The sequence below is a fragment of the Heteronotia binoei genome, chromosome 17, assembly GCF_032191835.1.
Source record: "Heteronotia binoei isolate CCM8104 ecotype False Entrance Well chromosome 17, APGP_CSIRO_Hbin_v1, whole genome shotgun sequence".
NCBI classification, from domain to species: domain Eukaryota; kingdom Metazoa; phylum Chordata; class Lepidosauria; order Squamata; family Gekkonidae; genus Heteronotia; species Heteronotia binoei.
The window spans coordinates 53,704,811-53,726,106 of record NC_083239.1 but is presented as its reverse complement, the minus strand read 5'-3'; the positions used below and the strand labels follow the sequence as shown (position 1 = coordinate 53,726,106).

At 49.6% G+C, this 21,296-nt stretch overlaps 1 protein-coding gene across 1 annotated transcript in view; it reads left to right on the top strand.

Moving 5' to 3' along the window:
- Nucleotides 1–21,296, top strand: part of LOC132586440 (neuroglobin-like) — a 45,359-nt gene that overhangs the window by 14,821 nt on the left and 9,242 nt on the right. Inside the window, exon 4 of the mRNA XM_060258524.1 lies at nt 6,768–6,875. Coding sequence (XP_060114507.1) covers nt 6,768–6,875 — 108 coding nt within the window. The remainder of the gene's footprint in view (nt 1–6,767; nt 6,876–21,296) is intronic.

Sequence of the window (21,296 nt, the reverse complement as noted above, 5' to 3'; positions counted from 1 at the left end):
GCTGGAGATTGGCAACCCTAGGCTATGTTGAGAACACACGGGGCTCTGCACGGAAGGGGGGGGGGGCTACAGTGCAAAAAGTGGGCTGCTGTGGCCACTTGGGTTTGATTCCCAGCCAGGGAAGTTTTCAAAGCAGATTATTTGGGACATCTTTTGGACCCTGCGATTCCAGAGAAAAGCTCTCTGGCTGGAGGTAGGGATGCCAGCCTCCAGGTGGGACCTGGAGATCCCCCGGAATTCCAGCTCCTCTCCAGACTGCAGAGATCAGTTCCCCTGGAAGAAATGGCTGCTTGGGAGGGGGGACTCTGTGGCCTTGTGCCCCATTGAGGTTCAGGGATGCCAGCCTCCAGGTGGGACCTGGAGATCCCCTGGAATTCCAGCTCCTCTCCAGACTGCAGAAATCAGTTCCCCTGGAGGAAATGGCTGCTTGGGAGGGGGGACTCTGTGGCCTTGTGCCCCACTGAGGTTCAGGGATGCCAGCCTCCAGGTGGGACCTGGGGATCCCCCGGAATTCCAGCTCCTCTCCAGACTGCAGAGACCAGCTCCCCTGGAGGAAAGGGATCTTTTGGACGGTGGACATTTATGGCACTGTGCCCCACCGAGGTCTCTGTCCTGTCCGTAGGCTCCACCTGAGAATCTCCAGGAATTTCCCAACTTGGATCTGGAAACCCTACCCTCCATTCCTAGTCCAATCTTTTTGAAACTTGGAGGATGTTTTGAGGAAAGGCACGGGATGCTACGCTGCAAATTTGGTGCCTCTATCTCAAAAAACAATCCCTCCCCCGCCCGAGCCCCAGATCAATCCTCCATTATACCCTATGGGAATCGGTCTTTATAGGGAATAATGGAGTGCCTAGCAGACATTTCCCACACACTCACTTTCTGATAACTCCTGAAGCGGGGGGAGGGCCTCCAAACAGGGGGATCCCCTGCCGCCACCTGGGGATTGGCAACCCTACCCTCCCACCCCTCCCCAGGCTTCACACACCACACACCCGTCTTTAGGTATTTCCCAACGCAGAGCCAGCAAACCTCATATTGATAAATGCTTCAATTGATAGTACTGACAGAATTGGGTGGATTGTTCTCTTCTTTCCCTACATGGGAATTTTAGGAAGGGGGAGGGGGAGAGAAGAGGCTATTAGGAGAAATGTTTTGGCATGATTTGCTGTTACACAAGCCAGCCTTCTTGCAGGGTGGGAGGGAGTGAAATTTTTTTTTTAGGAGAGAGAGCTTGGTAGTGCTGTTCCACATAACAGAACCCAGGCGTCTTCTGACTGGGGCTGGGCCGGAAGAATTGCTCTCAAATTGAGCATAATTGTGTAAGGAAAAAAATGAGCCGCGTGTGCGCCTTATGGATCCACTCTGAAACTTCCAGGAAACGTATACCGGTGCAGTCGGAGGGGCTAATAACCTCCTCCTCTCCCCCCCCCCTCCTCCTCAAATGAAGCCACAAATTCTGGGTTGCCAGAACTCTCAACACAACAAGAAATTGCAGGAAAATCGCGTTGGGGGTGGCTCTCTTCTGCCCCCTGCTGTTACTCCAGCCAAGAGCCATGGGGGGCACTTGTGCAGCGTGTTTTATGCTCTCCACGGCTTCCTGGGTGCCCAGAATTGTTTGCATCCTCTACTAACGAGCACGCTGCAGCTGCAAGGAGCACTATGTATAAAGGGAGGGGGTGGGGTTGGCTTTTGTGGAATTCGCTCCGGGGTTACGTAGGGACAATCAGCACCCCCAAGACGATCATTTCCTTTAATTGGCCCCTCTCTTTTCTGCTTCTCTCCTTGCGCCAGTAATTTGTTCGGCCACCTCCTCCTCCTCTACCCCGCTGAGCTCTTTTACACAGCAGGGAAAGAATCAACAAGCACAGCCACAGAGGTGCAGGGGTTCACACCCCTGCTCCGTCTTTGACTGTGATTTATGCCATCACAAGTCAATAACGCCTTTCCACCCTTTCCACGGGACAAACAAGCCAGCCCCTGTGACAAAGAATAAATGGAAGTAAGTGTGACATTAGAAACCACAAAAATCAAAAACCGGTGGTGGTGGGGGGGAACGTTTTAATCTTCCAGGCCGTTCAGTTGCTGACCTAATAGCGGCGGCTATCTTACAAAGGAATTGCAAAGGAAGATTAGAGAGACTGGCAAATTGCAACTGATAATGAAGCTGAAGACAAGGCATCCTCCTGGACTGAATCGAGACCTTGGTTTTCTGCCTCACCAGCAATGCTGGCTTCTCCACACCTAGGACCACTCTGCATATCACACCGAACCCAAGCACACCTGCTATTGTCATCTGCCTGCTAATGTCATTTGGTATCTAAAATCACTCCACTCCTCAAGACATGGCATAGAATCATCGAGTTGAAAGGGTACCCCCAGGATCATCTAGTCCAACCCCCTGCACAATGCAGGAAACTCACAAATCCCTCCCCCTAAATTAACAAGGTCTGCACTGTTATCAGATGGCCATCTAGCCTCTGTTTAAAAACCTCCAGGGAAGGAGAGCCCACCACCTCCTGAGGAAGCCTGTTCCAGACTGCTCTAACAGTCTGGAAGTTCTTCCTAATGTTGAGCCAGAAACTCTTTTGATGTAATTTCAACCCACTGGTTCTGGTTCTACCTTCTGGGGCCACAGAAAACAATTCCACACCATCCTCTATAGGACTGCCCTTCAAGGACTTGAAGATGGTGATCCTATCACCTCTCAGCTGCCTGGTCTCCAGGCTAAACACTCCCAGCTCTTTCAACCTTTCTCCATAGGACTTGGTCTCCAGACCCCTCCTTTGGGCAGATGGATTGCATTCTAGCTGTGTCCGGAGAAGTGATCAGTGACTCACAAAAAGCTTCTCTCCTGCCACACATTTTGTCAGTCTTTCAGATGCTCCTGGACGTGGACGGTTGATCTTTTTCTACAGCAGAGGTTTGTGGAAAGAGAGAGTCATTTCTGCAGTTTAATCCGGAGCTGCCCTCATGTGTGCTCAGCCTCGCCCTCTGGTGGACATCCCTGAGATTGCCGGGCTGCTCTTCCCGAGGCAAAAGGATTGTATATTTCTGAACAGGAGTTGGAGAAGAAAATCCAGATGGTACAAAAGGCATTAAAATCTGGCCTGGCTGCAAGATGCCTTCGTCCTCCTGCCAGGAAAAGATGCGTTGTCATCATTGCTTTATTGTGCAGTGTTTCAGATGGATTTTGGGTTGGAAGCTTCAATGAAAGCGGTTGCACACAACTGACGCTTCTGGAAAGGAACAAGGGGTTTCTTTCAGGAGTTACTAACAAGCCAGAAGACTGCCTGAGACGGGGATAGGGTTGCCAGGTCCAATTCAAGAAATATCTGGGGACTTTGGGGGTGGAGCCAGGAGACTTTGGGGGTGGAGCCAGGAGACTTTGGGGGTGGAGCCAGGAGACATTGGGGGCAGAGCCAGGAGCAAGGGTGTGACAAGCATCATTGAACTCCAAAGGGAGTTCTGGCCATCACATTTAAAGGGACCGCACACTTTTTAAATGCCTTCCCTCCATTGGAAATAATGAAGGATAGGGGCGGCAGCTTTGGGGGGCTCATAGAATTGGACCCCCTGGTCCCATCTTTTTGAAACTTGGAGAGGAACTGGGGGCTATGCTGAAAATTTGATGCCTCTGTCTCAAAAAACAAGCCCCCCCCACTGGCCCCAGATACCCACAGATCAATTCTCCATTATACCCTATGGGAATCAGTCTCCATAGGGAATAGTGGAGTGCCAGCAGACATTTCCCTCCCACTTTCTGATGACCCGAGCCCCGTGGCACAGAGTGGTAAAGCTGCAGTACTGCAGTCTGAGCTCCCTGATCACGGCCTGAGTTTGATCCCGGCGGAAGCTGGGTTTTCAGGTAGCCGGTTCCAGGTTGACTCAGCCTTTCATCCTTCCGAGGTCGGTCAAATGAGTACCCAGCTTGCTGGGGGGGGGGGGAGTGTAGAGGACTGTGGAAGGCAATGGCAAACCACCAACGTAAAAAGTCTGCCGTAAAAATGTTGTGAAAGCGACGTCACCCCAGAGTCAGAAATGACTGGTGCTTGCACAGGGGACCTTTCTTTCTGATTACCCTGAAGCGGGGGGAGGGCCTCCAAACCAGGGGATCCCCTGCCCCCCCCCCTGGGGATTATGTACCCAAATTAGAGAATCATGGTAAAAATGGACAGGGGAAACAAAGCATAGCTGCCGTGATATTCAACCTCCAAAAAATTAAACCAAGAGTCCAAAATTATACAAAAGTACCAAATATAATTGTTTTACAGTCAGTGAAGGCAATCCCTTTCAATCCCTCTAAGGAACGACATTTCATCAGGAATCCAGTTCCTTCTTCTCAAGCAAATGAATGCTGGATACAAGAAAATTGATGGTATAATATTATGCCGTCCTCAATCCATGCTCCCTTCTCGTTGGGTGGCCAAAGTATTTGAGCTTCAGCTTCAGCATCTGACCTTCCAGGGAACAGTCTGGGTTGATTTCCCTTACGACTGAGGTTAACAATAGAGAGGGAGAAATCACCTTTGGCAACTGCGATGGCGTCAGCTAGGAGGCATCCCCAAAACAAAATTGGTTTCCAAAGGCTGAATAGAAGCAGAAGTTTAGGGGTCTATGCCAATGTTTCTGGTGATGAGAACTGTAAGGATTCAAATTGCCTGAAACCAATTTCTGGATGCGGGAACCAAATTGCAAAATCTGCACCATTTTTGCCACTGGGATGCCAACCTCCAGGTGAGACAAGGTGAATTGTTTTCTGTGGCCCCAGAAGATAGGACCAAAACCAATGGGTTGAAATTAAAGGAGTTTCCGGCTCAACATTAGGAAGAACTTCCTGTCAGAGCAGTTCCTCAGTGGAACAGGCTTCCTCGGGAGGTGGTGGGCTCTCCTTCCTTGGAGGTTTTTAAAAAGAGGCTAGATGGCCATCTGACAGCAATGAGGATCCTGGGAATTTAGGGGGAGGGATTTGTGAGTTTCCTGCATTGTGCAGGGGGTTGGACTAGATGACCCTGGAGATCCCTTGCAACTTTATGATACTATGCCATGTCTTGAGGAGTGGAGTGATATCAGATGCAAAATGACATTAGCAGGCAAATGACAATAGCAGGCATGATTGAGTTCAGCGTGATATGCAGAGTGGTCCTAGGTGCGGAGAAGCCAGCATTGCTGGTGAGGCAGAAAACCAAGGTCTCGATTCAATCCAGGAGGATGCATTGTCTTCAGCTTCGTTATCAGTTGCAAGGAAGGAGGGAGGGAGGGAAGGCAGGAAGGAGAGAGGGAAGGAAGGAGGGAAGGAAGCAAGCAGGAAAGGAAAGAGGGAGGGAAGGAGGGAGGGAAGGAAGGGAGGGAGGAAGGAAGGAAGGAAGGAGGGAGGGAAGGAAGGAAGGAAGGAGGGAAGGAAGGAGGGAAGGAAGGAGGGAGGGAGGGAAGGAAGGAGGGAGGGAGGGAAGGAAGGAAGGAGGGAAGGAAAGAGGGAGGGAGGAAAGGAAAGGAAGAAAGGAGGGGAGGAAGGAAGGAGGGAGGGAGAGAGGGAAGAAAGGAAGGAATAGATGGGGAGGGAGGGAGAGGTGGAAAGAAAGCAACTTTAACTTTAAATGCATCCTCCAAGATGCCAGCCAACAGGGCAGTAGGGGTTTCAAGAGCCACACAATGTATGTGAAAGAGCCACATGTGGCTCCCAAGCCAGAATTTGGCCACCCCTGCTCTAGAAGAACTGATCTTTGTCATACTGAGATGAGATATAATTCCAGGGGGTCCCCAGGTCCTACCTGGAGGTTAACACGTTTATTAAAACTTTTTTTTTTGAGGAATTGTACAAATCTTTGGTCCAGGGGTGGAATTCTAGCAGCAGCTCCGTTGCATATTAGGCCACACCCACATGGTGTAGCCAATCCTCCAAGAGCTTGCCAAAAAAAGAGCCCTGTAAGCTCTCAGAGGATCGGCTACATCAGAGGGGTGTGGCCTAATATGCAAAGCAGCTCCTGCTAGAATTCCACCCCTGCTTTTGTCACATGATAAAGAACTACAACCTTACAATATTACAAAGAAAATTCCGAAGGCTTTTGCATCGGGTTAAAGAAGAGTTTCAGGATTGGCTTGCTTCTAAAATAAAAACTTAAGTGGAATGAAGAGAGCATTTTGCCAGCAACAGAACATCTTGCCAGCCAAATTCCGAAGGCTTCTGCATCTGCTTAGAGGAGGAGTGTCAAACTCATTTGTTATGAAGGCTGGATTTGGCATAAATGAGACCTTGTGAGGCCGGGCTGTGTGTATCATCAAATGTAACGCCAGGTAGCAGAGATATAAACTCTGGGGCTCTGGAGGGGGCTGTTTTTTGAGATGGAGGCACCAAATTTTCAGCAGAGCATCCAGTGCCTCTCCTCAAAACACCCTCCAGGTTTCAAAAAGATTGGACCAGGGGGTCCAATTCTAGGAGCCCCCAAAGAAGGTGCCCCTATCCTTCATTATTTCCAAGGGAGGGAAGGCATTTAAAAGGTGTGCCGTCCCTTTAAATGCGATGGCCAGAACTCCCTTTGGAGTTCAATGATGCTTGCCACACCCTTGCTCCTGGCTCCACCCCCAGTGTCTCCTGGCTCCACCCCCAAAGTCCCCAGATATTTCTTGAATTGGACCTGAGAACCCTACGAGCAGCAGTTGGTCCAACTCCAACCAGAAGCCCTGAGCCTACGTCACACTGTGCTGGCTGATACCAGCCCTTCTTGGAGCTCATCTCAACGGCCTTCTCTCTCTGGTCTCTCCTCCAGACTCTTCGAGACGCACCCGGAATGCAAGGACGCCTTCTTCCTCTTCCGTGATATCGACGACTTCCAGCAACTGAAGATGAGCAAAGAGTTGCAGGCTCACGGCCTCAGGTAGGCCTGGGGTTGCCAGGTGGAGCCAGGAGACTTTGGGGGTGGAGCCAGGAGACTCAGGGGGTGAAGCCAGGAGACATAATGGATAAAAGGAAGTCCTTCTTCACCCAAAGGGTGATCAGCACATGGAATTCACTGCCACAGGAGCTGGTGGCAGCTACAAACATGGACAGCTTCAAGAGGGGGTTGGATAAACATCTGGAGCAGAGGTCCATCAGTCGGTGTTAGCCACAGCGTATTGATGGAACTCTCTGTCTGGGGCAATGATGCTCTGTATTTTTGGTGCTTGGAGGGGGGGCATAGTTTGATGGCTTCTAGTGTTCTGACCCCACTGATGGACCTCCTGATGGTGTCTGGTTTTGTTTTGTTTTTGGCCACTGTGTGACTCAGAGTGTTGGACTGGAGGGGCCACTGGCCTGATCCAACATGGCTTCCCTTATGTTCTTCTGTGACACAGAGTGTTGGACTGGATGGGCCATTGGCCTGATCCAACATGGCTGCTCTTATGTTCTTATGTGACACAGTGTTGGACTGGATGGGCCACTGGCCTGATCCAACATGGCTTCTCTTATGTTCTTCTGTGACACAGAGTGTTGGACTGGATGGGCCATTGGCCTGATCCAGCATGGCTGCTCTTATGTTCTTATGTGACACAATGTTGGACTGGATGGGCCACTGGCCTGATCCAACATGGCTTCTCTTATGTTCTTCTGTGACACAGAGTGTTGGACTGGATGGGCCATTGGCCTGATCCAACATGGCTTCTCTTGTGACACAGAGTGTTGGACTGGAGGGGCCACTGGCCTGATCCAACAGGGCTTCTCTTATGTTCTTATGTGACACAGAGCGTTGGACTGGAGGGGCCACTGGCCTGATCCAACAGGGCTTCTCTTATGTTCTTATGTGACACAGAGTGTTGGACTGGATGGGCCATTGGCCTGATCCAACATGGCTTCTCTTATGTTCTTATGACATTGGGGTGGAGCCAGGAGTAAGATTGTGACAAGCATAGGTTTGGGATTTTTTTTGGGGGGGGGGCGGGGTTAATATTTCAAATGCCCCTTGGTCCACAGTTCAGCCAGCCTGCACAAGTCACCCCCCAGAACAGGGGTGGCCAAACTGTGGCTCGGGAGCCACATGTGGCTCTTCCACACATATTGTGCAGTTCCCAGAGATCAAGGAGGAACTTGATGCAGGCTTAATCTCAAGTAAGTGTGCTTAGCATCGGGACCTCAGGCAACCTCTGAGGGCTGACCCATAGTATTATATAGTGGGTTCAACGCAATGGAGAGTCAAGGTGATAGTGATCATAGCTCTTTTATTAGGTACAACATAGTATAGGGGGGAAAGAAAAGGTCCCCTGTGCAAGCACCAGTCATTCTGACTCTGGGGTGACGTTGCTTTCACAACGTTTTCACGGCAGACTTTTTACGGGGTGGTTTGCCATTGCCTTCCCCAGTCATCTACGCTTTCCCCCCAGCAAGCTCTGGGTACTCATTTTACTGACCTCGGAAGGATGGAAGGCTGAGTCAACCTCAAGCCGGCTACCTGAAAACCCAGCTTCCACTGGGGCTCGAACTCAGGTCGTGAGCAGAGCTTAGGACTGCAGTACTGCAGCTTTACCACTTTGCGCCACGGGGCTCTTAGTGACTGCAGTATAGTATAGGACTGCAGTCAAAAGACTGGAGAGTGGGGCCAACTATATACAACTCCTGGTTCCTGCGGAAGCATGTTATTGGATCGTTCAAACCGGCCGGGGGCCTGTGATTGGTGCAGGGCAGCAGGAATTTGGATCCTGCTGCCCATTGTTCCCGGGTCTCGAAGCTCAGTCCTTATAGCTCCAGTGAGCCAGGCAGGAACACCCATAGCAGTCTTCACATTGGTCCTCATGCACAACACATCGGTAGGTGACTATTTCCGCCATGTGTGATGCAGGGAAGGAGGGGGAAATAGGCAAGTTTGCAAGCTCTTCTCCTCCACCACAGAGGTCGCCCGGAGACCTACAGAAGGGAAAGAGAGTGCAAGAGCCGAGGAGAGAGCCACTGGAAGAAGGGGCAGCGCAGGGCTCCCCCTTAATTGCATAACTCTTGTGGAAGCTGTCTTTATTAACCTTGGTGTCAAGGCAAAGAGAGATACATAATGATGCAAACTGTGGCCAGTGATTTATACGGTACATGTATATTTCCTTCTCCCACTGGTGCCAAAGATTAATTCCCTAACCTTTCCCTATGCTGGTCTTATGGGGACTGTTATTCCCAGCTTTCGTTGCCGTCGTTGTTGTTTTTTAAAAGAAACTCCCCTTCTAGCATGGTTGTGTTGTAAAGCGCATACGTACATACTTTATCTTTCTGTGCAAAGACAGTATTAAGAGCTTTAATAAAGACGTGCGTGCGATATTTATTCACGTCTTGCGGCTCTCAAGCAGCCGACATTTATTCCGTGCGGCTCTTATGTTAAGCAAGTTTGACCGCCCCTGCAGACATGGCGCTTGGGTTGCACAATATCCACTGAAATCTGTTTAACTGGAATTTCACAGCAATACAAACATATCAAATGAGGGGAGTAAACACTAAAGGAGGCCCATTTCCAATGCAAGTGTTTGCAGTGCACGGGATAGCTATCAGGGAAACTTTGTGGCTAGTGACCATGGCAAACTCTGCCACAATCTCTGGGTCTGTCCTTCATAGCATCTTCAGCATTTGTCTGATGCACAAACCAAACCTTTCCATGTATTTCTTCCCCGGGGACCATATGAGAAAGAACAATAAAGCAAACCCCTGCCAAAAGGTTTCAGTTTCTTGGGCTTTGTGGAATAAATCGCTGTGTGATTCAAGCAGAATTTTGGGGTGGCAGCGAAGCCTTAATGCAAAAAAAAACCCTTTCCATTAGAAAAAGGAAAGGTTGCTAAAAGGGCGCTCTAGCTGCTTGGTGTCTCCTTGAGAGTAAAGCAGGCTAAAAATGTTTAAAATACCCATGCGGCTGGTGCTAGCATTTTTGGAGCCCTAGACGAGCTGCCCACTACCGCCACACACACACACCCCGAAATTAAAAAAAAGAGAGAATTGTAGGAGAAATGAAGAAACTTGAAACTATTTACATTTTTAAGTTACACGCTTTTTATTTTAAATTTAATTTTTTTTAAAAAAAATTGTGAGATTAAGCAATAAAATTGTGGGAGTACTACTTGATTCTTTTAGCTGGAGGTGCCAGGGACATGACCGTCACATGACCATTTCTACTTCATCCTTTTAGCTGGAGGTGCCAGGTACAAGACCTTCACATGACCATTTCTACTTGATCCTTTTAGCTGGAGGTGCCAGGGACAAGACCTTCACACGACCATTTCTACTTCATCCTTTTAGCTGGCAGTGCCAGGGACAAGACCTTCACATGACCATTTCTACTTGATCCTTTTAGCTGGAGGTGCCAGGGACAAGACCTTCACATGACCATTTCTACTTGATCCTTTTAGCTGGAGGTGCCAGGGACAAGACCTTCACATGACCATTTCTACTTAATCCCTTTAGTTGGAGGTGCCAGGGACAAGACCTTCACGTGACCATTTCTACATTTCTACAATCAACAACCATCTTCCTTATCTTCACACCCCTTCCAACCCTCCCAGCAATCAACACAGAACAATGGTCACATTCCACAGCCAGTTTCCTTATCACCACCCTTCCAGGAAGCCCCACCAAACAATGGGTACATTCACAAACCAATTGCCCTCTCATCACACCCCCTCCAGCCTAGAAATAGCAGCTCTCCAGCAGCCCTGGCCTCACTCAATGCACAGCAGCCAAGAAGGTCTGAGCGCCTGCTCCGGCTGCAACGCCACTGAGGATGTTCTCCGTAGCTGAGAACGAAATGCCTGGAAGAAAAACTTTCTCCAGTAGAACATGACACTTGAGCCCGAAAGATTCTACAAACCCTAATGTTGATGCCAGCCATGAAAACCTGAAATCATTTCTACTTGATCCTTTTAGCTGGAGGTGCCAGGGACAAGATCTTCACATGGCCATTTCTACTTGATCCTTTTAGCTGGAGGTGCCAGGGACAAGACCTTCACGTGACCATTTCTACTCCATCCTTTTAGCTGGAGGTGCCAGGGACAAGACCTTCACGTGACCATTTCTACTTGATCCTTTTAGCTGGAGGTGCCAGGGACAAGATCTTCACATGGCCATTTCTACTTGATCCTTTTAGCTGGAGGTGCCAGGGACAAGACCTTCACACGACCATTTCTACTTGATCCTTTTAGCTGGAGGTGCCAGGGACAAGATCTTCAAGTGACCATTTCTACTTGATCCTTTTAGCTGGAGGTGCCAGGGACAAGATCTTCACATGGCCATTTCTACTTGATCCTTTTAGTTGGAGGTGCCAGGGACAAGACCTTCACATGGCCATTTCTACTTGATCCTTTTAGCTGGAGGTGCCAGGGACAAGACCTTCACATGGCCATTTCTACTTGATCCTTTTAGTTGGAGGTGCCAGGGACAAGACCTTCACATGGCCATTTCTACTTGATCCTTTTAGTTGGAGGTGCCAGGGACAAGACCTTCACGTGACCATTTCTACTTGATCCTTTTAGCTGGAGGTGCCAGGGACAAGACCTTCACATGGCCATTTCTACTTGATCCTTTTAGCTGGAGGTGCCAGGGACAAGACCTTCACGTGACCATTTCTACTTGATCCTTTTAGCTGGAGGTGCCAGGGACAAGACCTTCACGTGGCCATTTCTACTTGATCCTTTTAGCTGGAGGTGCCAGGGACAAGACCTTCACATGGCCATTTCTACTTGATCCTTTTAGCTGGAGGTGCCAGGGACAAGACCTTCACATGGCCATTTCTACTTGATCCTTTTAGTTGGAGGTGCCAGGGACAAGACCTTCACGTGACCATTTCTACTTGATCCTTTTAGCTGGAGGTGCCAGGGACAAGACCTTCACATGGCCATTTCTACTTGATCCTTTTAGTTGGAGGTGCCAGGGACAAGATCTTCACATGGCCATTTCTACTTGATCCTTTTAGTTGGAGGTGCCAGGGACAAGACCTTCACGTGACCATTTCTACTTGATCCTTTTAGCTGAAGGTGCCAAAGACAAGACCTTCACATGGCCATTTCTACTTGATCCTTTTAGTTGGAGGTGCCAGGGACAAGACCTTCACATGGCCATTTCGACTTGATCTTTTTAGCTGGAAGTGCTCAACAACCTCGTCCTCTTCGACAAGGCCACCTACGACAAGCTCTGCAAGGAGGTGCCCAACTACAAGCTCATCACGTCTGCTGTGGTCTCCGAGAGGCTGAAGATCCAAGGCTCCTTGGCAGGGCTGCACTCCAGGAGCTGCTGAGTGAAGGTCTATTCAAGCTCATGTACAAGCACAGAGCCCAGGTGATCTACACCATCTAAACTGGAACCATCTAAACTGGCAGAACCATCTAAACTGGAACCATCTAAACTGGCAGAACCAGCGCCAAACAAGTTCATTGCTGCCAGATTTATTCTATGTAATGAATCATGTATTTTAATTATTTTAACTTAATTAACTGGTTTTTATGTTTAATTTCTTTAATTGTTAAATTTTAAAGTTTTATCTTTGTTAAATATGTGAAATGTTGTTAGCCGCCCTGAGCCGCCTAGGCGGGGAGGGCGGGATATAAATGTAAATATAAATAAATATAAATAAATAAATAAATAAAAATACACCCGCAACACCAAGGAAGGTGATGCGCCAGCTGCTGGGGAAGACACTTGAGAAGGATCAGAAGCGATGCTTAAATTCTAACGTATAAAAATAAAATAATTGACCTTTTCAAAAAAACAAAATAATTGGAAAAAGTGCAGAAAAGGGCAACTAGAATGATTAAAGGGTTTGGAACACTTTCCCTATGAAGAAAGGTTAAAATGCTTGGGGCTCTTTAGCTTGGAGAAACGTCGACTGCGGGGTGACATGAGAGAGGCTTACAAGATTAAGCATGGGATGGAGAGGGTAGAGAGAGAAGTACTTTTCTGCCTTTCTCACAATACAAGAACTCGTGGGCACACAATGAAATTGCTGAGCAGTCAGGTTAAAACGGATAAAAGGAAGTACTTCTTCCCCCAAAGGGTGATTAACATGTGGAATTCACTGCCACTGGAATTCACTGGTAGAGGCTACAAGCATAGCCATCTTCAAGAGGGGGTTAGATAAAAATATGGAGCAGAGGTCCATCAGTGGCTATTAGCCACAGTGTGTATGTAATTTTTTTGTCCACTTTGTGATAGAGAGTTGGACTGGATGGGCCATTGGCCTGATTCAACACGGCTTCTCTTATGTTCTTATGTGACACTGTTGGACTGGATGGGCCACTGGCCTGATCCAACAGGGCTTCTCTTATGTTCTTCTGTGACACAGAGTGTTGGGCTGGATGGGTCATTGGCCTGATCCAACATGGCTTCTCTTATGTTCTTATCTGCGACACAGAGTGTTGGCCAGGATGGGTCATTGGCCTGATCCAACATGGCTTCTCTTATGTTCTTATGTGACACAGAGTGTTGGACTGGAGGGGCCATTGGCCTGATCCAACATGGCTTCTCTTATGTTCTTCTGTGACACAGAGTGTTGGGCTGGATGGGCCATTGGCCTGCTCCAACAGGGCTTCTCTTATGTTCTTATGTGACACAGAGTGTTGGACTGGATGGGCCATTGGCCTGATCCAACAGGGCTTCTCTTATGTTCTTATGTGACACAGAGTGTTGGGCTGGATGGGCCATTGGCCTGATCCAACATGGCTTCTCTTATGTTCTTATGTGACACAGACTGTTGGGCTGGATGGGCCATTGGCCTGATCCAACAGGGCTTCTCTTATGTTCTTCTGTGACACAGAGTTTTGGACTGGAGGGGCCATTGGCCTGATCCAACAGGGCTTCTCTTATGTTCTTATGTGACACAGAGTGTTGGCCAGGATGGGTCATTGGCCTGATCCAACATGGCTTCTCTTATGTTCTTAATAATAATGAGCCATACGTATGGGCAAAATTAGTGAGCGTGAAGGGCCTTAATATTCTGAGAGGAAGAACAGTCCCTAGAATTGAAAAATAGATTATCCAAGATGGAGTAGGTGAAGTCCTTGGGAATAATGGCCTCTGCGTCAGGGATCTCCAGCACAGTGCCTGAGGGTGCCCACCTGTGGCACCTGGGTTTTTAGGAAGCAGCTGGAGCCAGGTGAGGCTTCTGCCCAGCAGGGAACCTTATTAGCCACTGAAGATTTGATTACCTGTGTAGATTTTTTTTTTAAACCCATTGCTTTGGCAGCAGCTGCCAGCCACAGAACAAGAATCTTCACAATGTGAATGCAGGTAAGCCTTCATGTGTTGAGGAGAAGCCAAGGCTCAGTGGCAGAGCACCCGCTTGGCATGCAGAAGGTCCCAGGTTCAGTCCTCAGCATCTCCATTTCAAAAGGACCAAGCAGGAGGTGATGGGAAAGACCTCGGCCTGAGACCCTAGAGAGCCATGAAGTCAGGCTGTGGCTCAGTGGAAGAGCATCTGCTTGGCATGCAGAAGGTCCCAGGTTCAATCCCCGGCATCTCCAGTTAAAAGGACCAGGCAGGAGGAGATGGGAAAGACCTCGGCCTGAGACCCTAGAGAGCCATGAAGTCAGGCTGTGGCTCAGTGGAAGAGCATCTGCTTGGCATGCAGAAGGTCCCAGGTTCAATCCCCGGCATCTCCAGTTAAAAGGACCAGGCAGGAAGAGATGGGAAAGACCTCGGCCTGAGACCCTAGAGAGCCATGAAGTCAGGCTGTGGCTCAGAGGAAGAGCATCTGCTTGGCATGCAGAAGGTCCCAGGTTCAATCCCCAGCACCTCCAGTTGGAAGGACCAGGCAGGGAGTAATGGGAAAGACCTCAGCCTGAGACCCTGGAGAGCCATGAAGTCAGGCTGTGGCTCAGTGGAAGAGCATCTGCTTGGCATGCAGAAGGTCCCAGGTTCAATCCCTGGCATCTCCAGTTAAAAGGACCAGGCAGGAGGGGATGGGAAAGACCTCGGCCTGAGACCGTGGAGAGCCATAAACTCAGGCTGTGGCTCAGTGGAAGAGCATCTGCTTGGCATGCAGAAGGTCCCAGGTTCAATCCCCGGCATCTCCAGTTAAAAGGACCAGGCAGGAGGTGATGGAAAGACCTCAGCAGCCTGAGATTCTGGAGAGCAGCTGCCAGTCTGAGTAGACAATACCATGATGGACAGATTGTCTGGTTCATCACACAGCACTTTCACGGGTCGAAGAATAGGGAGAACACGTTATCCCTTCTTGTGCCAGCAAAAAAACTGACTTTTGTGCCAAATTGTTCATACAAACAAACAAATACAAAGGGCTTAAAGATCGCCTGGATTTGTCTTTTCTGAATCCAGATGGCTAACAAAGATGTAGCAGCCCGGCCTTCTAGTTTGTTCAGCAGGGATCTTGCAAACCGATAGTGATAATTATCGGCAGGTGGGTTAAAACGCTTGGGGCTCTTTAGTTTGGAGAAACATCAACTGCGGGGTGACATGAGAGAGGTTTACAAGATGATGTGTGGAATGGAGAGGGTAGAGAAAGAAGTACTTTTCTCCCTTTCTTACAATACAAGAACTCGTGGGCACACAATGAAATTGCTGAGCGGTCGGGTTAGAACGGATAAAAGGAAGTCCTTCTTCACCCAAAGGGTGATTAACATGTGGAATTCACTGCCACAGGAGGTGGCGGCGGCTACAAGCATAGACAGCTTCAAGAGGGGATTGGATAAACATCTGGAGCAGAGGTCCATCCGTGGCTATTAGCCACAGCATATTGTTGGAACTCTCTGTCTGGGGCAGTGATGCTCTGTATTCTTGGTGCTTGGAGGGGCACAGTGGGAGGGCTTCTAGTGTCCTAGCCCCACTGATGGACCTCCTGATGGCACCTGGGTTTTGGCCACTGTGTGACACAGAGTGTTGGAGTGGATGGGCCATTGGCCTGATCCAACATGGCTTCTCTTATGTTCTTAATATCCCAATTGGGTTGCTGTTGCCAACCTGCAGGTGAGGACTGCAAACCTCCTAGAATGACAGCTCATCTATGGACTGCAGAGCTTAGTCCCCCTGGAGAAGATGGCTCTTTGAGAAGGTGGCCACTGTGACATCATATCCTGCAGAGGTCCCTCCCTCTCCCCCAAAACCCGTCTCATAAGAACATAAGAGAACCATGTTGGATCAGGCCAATGGCCCATCCAGTCCAACACTCTGTGTCACACAGTAGCCAAAAATTTATTTATTTATACACACACACACACGCTGTGGCTAATAGCCACTGATGGACCTCTGCTCCATATTTTTATCTAACCCCCTCTTGAAGCTGGCTATGTTTGTAGCCGCCACCACCTCCTGTGGCAGTAAATTCCACATGTTAATCACCCTTTGGGTGAAGAAGTACCTCCTTTTATCGTTCTCCCCAGCTTCCCCCACCAATTTCCCAGGAAATCCCAAATCTAGACTCGGCAGCCTTGATTCCAAAATCAATACTGTCTGTCCCTGCTAAAAGGTCATGTGTTTCTCTTGAAGAGTCCGTCCCCCCACCAGAAAAAGCAGTTAGTATTCATTTACCATGTTGATATTTGCAACAGTCCCAAAGTCTGGAGGTTTATAGTTAATTTGGGCAGTTCCTGTTTAGCTTAGCTGGAGCCTTTGTCATCCGTTCTGAAGAATCTGAGCCTTCCAAGATTTGTGTCTTGGGTCGTTTGGCTTGGCCCATGATGGGCCCAGAGTTTTTACATCTCTTGGAAGGAGTGCGGGCCTCCTATGAATCAGGTCTGTTCTGTCAGTTTGGTATCGTGGTTAAGTTTGCAGACTCTAACGTGGGAGAACCGGGTTTGATTCCCCACTCCTCCACTTGCAGCTGCTGGAATGGCCTTGGGTCAGCCAGAGCTCTCTTATCTGGGAGAACCGGGTTTGATTCCCCACTCCTCCACTTGCAGCTGCTGGAACGGCCGTGGGTCAGCCAGAGCTCTCTTATCTGGGAGAACCGGGTTTGATTCCCCACTCTTGCACTTGCAGCTGCTGGAACGGCCGTGGGTCAGCCAGAGCTCTCTTATCTGGGAGAACCGGGTTTGATTCCCCACTCCTCCACTTGCAGCTGCTGGAATGGCCATGGGTCAGCCATAGCTCTCATAGGAGTTGTTCTGGAAAAGGCAGCTGCTGTGAGAGCTCTCTCAGCCCCACCCACCTCACAGGGTGTTTGTTGTAGAGGGAGAAGATATAGGAGATTGTAAGCCACTCTGAGTCTCTGATTCAGAGAGAAGGGCGGGGTATAAATCTCCAGGATCATCTAGTCCAACCCTCTGCACAATGCAGGAAACCCACATATACCTCCCCCTAAATTCACAGGATCTTCATCGCAGTCAGATGGCCATCTAGCCTCTGTTTAAAAACCTCAAAGGAAGGAGAGCCCACCACCGCCCAAGGAGGAAGCCTGTTCCACTGAAGAACTGCTCTAACAGTCAGGAAGTTTTTCCTAATGTTGAGCCGGAAACTCTGTGATTTAATTTCAACCCATTGGTTCTGGTCCTACCTTCCGGGGACATAGAAAACAATTCCACACAATCCTATATAGGACAGCCCTTCAAGTACTTGAAGATGGTGATCATATCCCCTCTGAGCCGCCTTCTTTCCAGGCTGAACATCCCCAGCTCGTTCAACCTTTCCTCATAGGACTTGGTCTCCAGACCCCTCACCATCTTTGTCGCCCTCCTCTGGACCTGTTCTAGCTTGTCTATATCCTTCTTCAAATGGTGTGCCCAAAACTGAACACAAGACTCCAGGTGAGGTCTTACCAGAGCAGAGTAAAGCGACACCATCACATCATGAAGAAGAGTTCCCATGTCTGATCTCTGGGCACGTAATTATGAATGCCTTCCTGAACAGCCACTAAACAAAGGCCTAGAGAGAAGGTACTAGACAGCCAGTTTGGTATAGTGGAGTAGTGGTTAAGTGCGCAGACTCTTATCTGGGAGAACCAGGTTTGATTCCCCACTCCTTCGCTTGCAGCTGCTGGAATGGCCTTGGGTCAGCCATAGCTCTGGCAGAGTTGTCCTTGAAAGGGCAGCTGCTGTGAGAGCACTCTCAGCCCCACCCGCCTCACAGGGTGTCTGTTGTGAGGGAGGAAGGGAAAGGAGATTGTGAGCCCCTCTGAGATTCAGAGTATAGGGTGGAATAGAAGTCCAATATCATCATCATCATCTTCTTCTTGGAGAGCCAGTTTGGTGTAGTGGTGAAGTGTGCAGACTCTTATCTGGGAGAACCGGCTTTGATTCCCCACTCCTCCACTTGCACCTGCTAGCATGGCTTTGGGTCAGCCATAGCTCTGGCAGAGGTTGTCCTTGAAAGGGCAGCTGCTGTGAGAGCCCTCTCAGCCCCAACCACCTCACAGGGTGTCTGTTGTGGGGGAGGAAGGTAAAGGAGATTGTGAGCCCCTCTGAGACTCTTCGGAGTGGAGGGCGGGATATAAATCCAATATCTTCATCTACCTCACAGGGTGTCTGTTGTGGGGGAGGAAGGGAAAGGAGATGGTGAGCCCCTCTGAGACTCTTTGGAGTGGAGGGCGGGATATACATCCAATATCTTCATCTACCTCACAGGGTGTCTGTTGTGGGGGAGGAAGGGAAAGGAGATTGTGAGCCGCTCTGAGACTCTTCGGAGTGGAGGGCGGGATATAAATCCAATATCTTCTTCTACCTCACAGGGGGTCTGTTGTGGGGGGGGGGAGGTAAAGGAGATTGTGCGCTGATCTGAGACTCTTCGGAGTGGAGGGCAGGGTATAAATCCAATTTCTTCTTCTTCATCTTCTTCATCTTCTTGTTCATCATCATCTTCTTCATCATCATCTTCATCTTCTTCGTCTTCTTCATCATCTTCTTCTTCCAGTCCCAGTAGTAGGGGTGCCAGGTCCAACTCAGGAAATACCTGCGGACTTTGGGGGTGGAGCCAGGAGACTTTGGGGTGGAGCCAGAAGCAAGTTTGTGACAAACATGATTGAACCATGAAGGGAGTTCTGACCACCACATTTAAAGGGACCTTAGGAGATATATAATTGAGGATGGAGGTACCTTCTATTGGGTAATGCGCTCCAAGGTCATCAGAAAGTGGGAGGGGAGGAAGGGAAATGTCTGCTGGGCACTCCATTATTTCCTATGGAGACAGGTTCCCATAGGGTATAGTGGAGAATTGATCCATGGTTATCTGGGGCTCTGGGGGGGGGCTTTTTTTTTAGATAGAGGCACCAAATTTGCAGCATAGCATCCAGTGCCTCTCCTCAAAACACCTGTCAAATTTCAAAAAGATTGGACCAGGGGGCCCAATTCTATGAGCCCCCCAAAAGGTGCCCCCCGCCTTCATTATTTCCAAAGGAGGGAAGGCATTTAAAAGGTGTGCGCTCCCTTTAAACGTGACGGCCGGAACTCCCTTTGGAGTCCAACGATGGTTGTCACGCCCTTGCTCCTGGCTCCACCCCCAAAGCCTCTTGGCTCCACCCTGCCCCCAAAGTAGGGTTGCCAATCCCCAGGTGGGGGCAGGGGATCCCCCGGTTTGGAGGCCATCCCCCCGCTTCAGGGTCGTCAGAAAGCGGGGGGAGGGGAGGGAAATGTCTGCTGGGAACTCTGTTATTCCCTATGGAGATTTATTCCCATAGAAAATCATGGAGAATTGATCCGCGGGTATCTGGGGCTCTGGGGAGGCTGTTTTTTGGGGTAGAGGCACCAAATTTTCAGCGTAGCATCTAGTGCCTTTCCCCAAAATACCCACTAAGTTTCAAAAAGATTGGACCAGGGGGTCCAATTCTATGAGCCCCAAAAGAAGGTGCCCCTACCCTTCATTATTTCCTATGGAAGGAAGGCATTGAAAAGGTGTGCCGTCCCTTTAAATGTAATGGCCAGAACGCCCTTTGGAGTTCAATGATGCTTGTCACAGCCTTGATCTTGGCTCCACCCCTAATGTCTCCTGACTCCACGCCCCAAAGTCTCCTGGCTCCACCCCCAAAGTCCCCAAATATTTCTTGAATTGGACTTGGCAACCCTACCCCAAAGTCCCCAGATATTTCCTGAGTCAGACCTGGTAACTCTGGCTTTTGTTTGCATCTTCTTTCCATGAATCTCTGGTTCGTTATCTCCATCTGGAAGTTGGCAGCCATAGCTGCGGTCCCTGCCCTTTCCATACCCAGCCCTCTATGCCCAGAGGAAGGCGAAAAGATCTCCAAAATCCCTGGGCCACTCTAGCTTGGAGGAGAATCCCTTCTCGGCCCCAGAGCGGCCATTGGCATGGCTGTGGGCAAGGGTGGAATTCTTGCAGGAGCTCCTTTGCATATTAGACCACACCCTCCTGATGTAGCCAATCCTCCAAGAGCTCACAAGGCTCTTTTTTTGTAAGCTCTTGGAGGACTGGCTACATCAGGGGTGTGTGGCCTAATATGCAAAGGAGCTCCTGCTAGAATTCCAAGGCTCTTTTTTGTAAGCTCTTGGAGGATTGGCTACATCAGGGGGTGTGGCCTAATATGCCAAGGAGCGCCTAGAATTCCACCCCTGACTGTGGGCATGTAAGCAAGGGCCACGGAAGCTGAGCACTGCTCATCCCTTCCTTCCTGCCCTCCCTTTGATAATGACGTAAAGATGGCTGTCCAAAGCATCCATATTCTCCAGGGATAAGATCATAGAATCATAGAGTCGGAATAGACCCCTGGGGTCATCTAGTCCAACCCCATGCACAGTGCAGGAATTTCACAAATACCTCCCCCTACACACATACATCCCCATCCCTGTTGCCTGGAGATGTGTTGTCATCTTGGAAGATCTCCAGATACCTTCTGGAGCTTGCGTGTGTCCATCAGGGCTCCCTCTAAGCTGAGTTAGTACGAGCTAGCTCACTGTTTTTTAGCCTCCGGCTCACTTAGGCTTCCCAATCCCCAGGTCCCAGCGGGATCCCCCGGTTTTACAGGCTTCCCCCCAGCCTCAGCCAGCTGGCCGGTGGAGGAAGCCCCACCCCCACAGCCCCCATGCAGCTCTAGGCCTTGGGCAGGTTTAGAAACCTGCAAACAGGTCCCTTTCAAAATGTGTGTATGTGTGCCTTTAAAGTTGAGCAGGAAGTACTTCATGGGAAGGGTCAGCAACACAGCCCCTCGGTTTGTTTTGCTTTCGTTTCAGAGCAACTAAGAGATTGTGTGTGTGTGTGTGTGAGAGAGAGAGTAGTGGAACCACTGTTCTTTTCAGATGTCGTTGCGGAGAAACCAGACCTAGTAAGTGTGTGTGTGAGAGAGAAAGGGTTGCCAATCCCCAGGTTTGGAGGCCCTCCCCTGCCCCGCGTTAGGGTCCTCAGAAAGCAGGGGAGGGGGGCAGGGAGGGAAATGTCTACTGGGCAATTATTCCCTATGGAGAACGATTCCCAT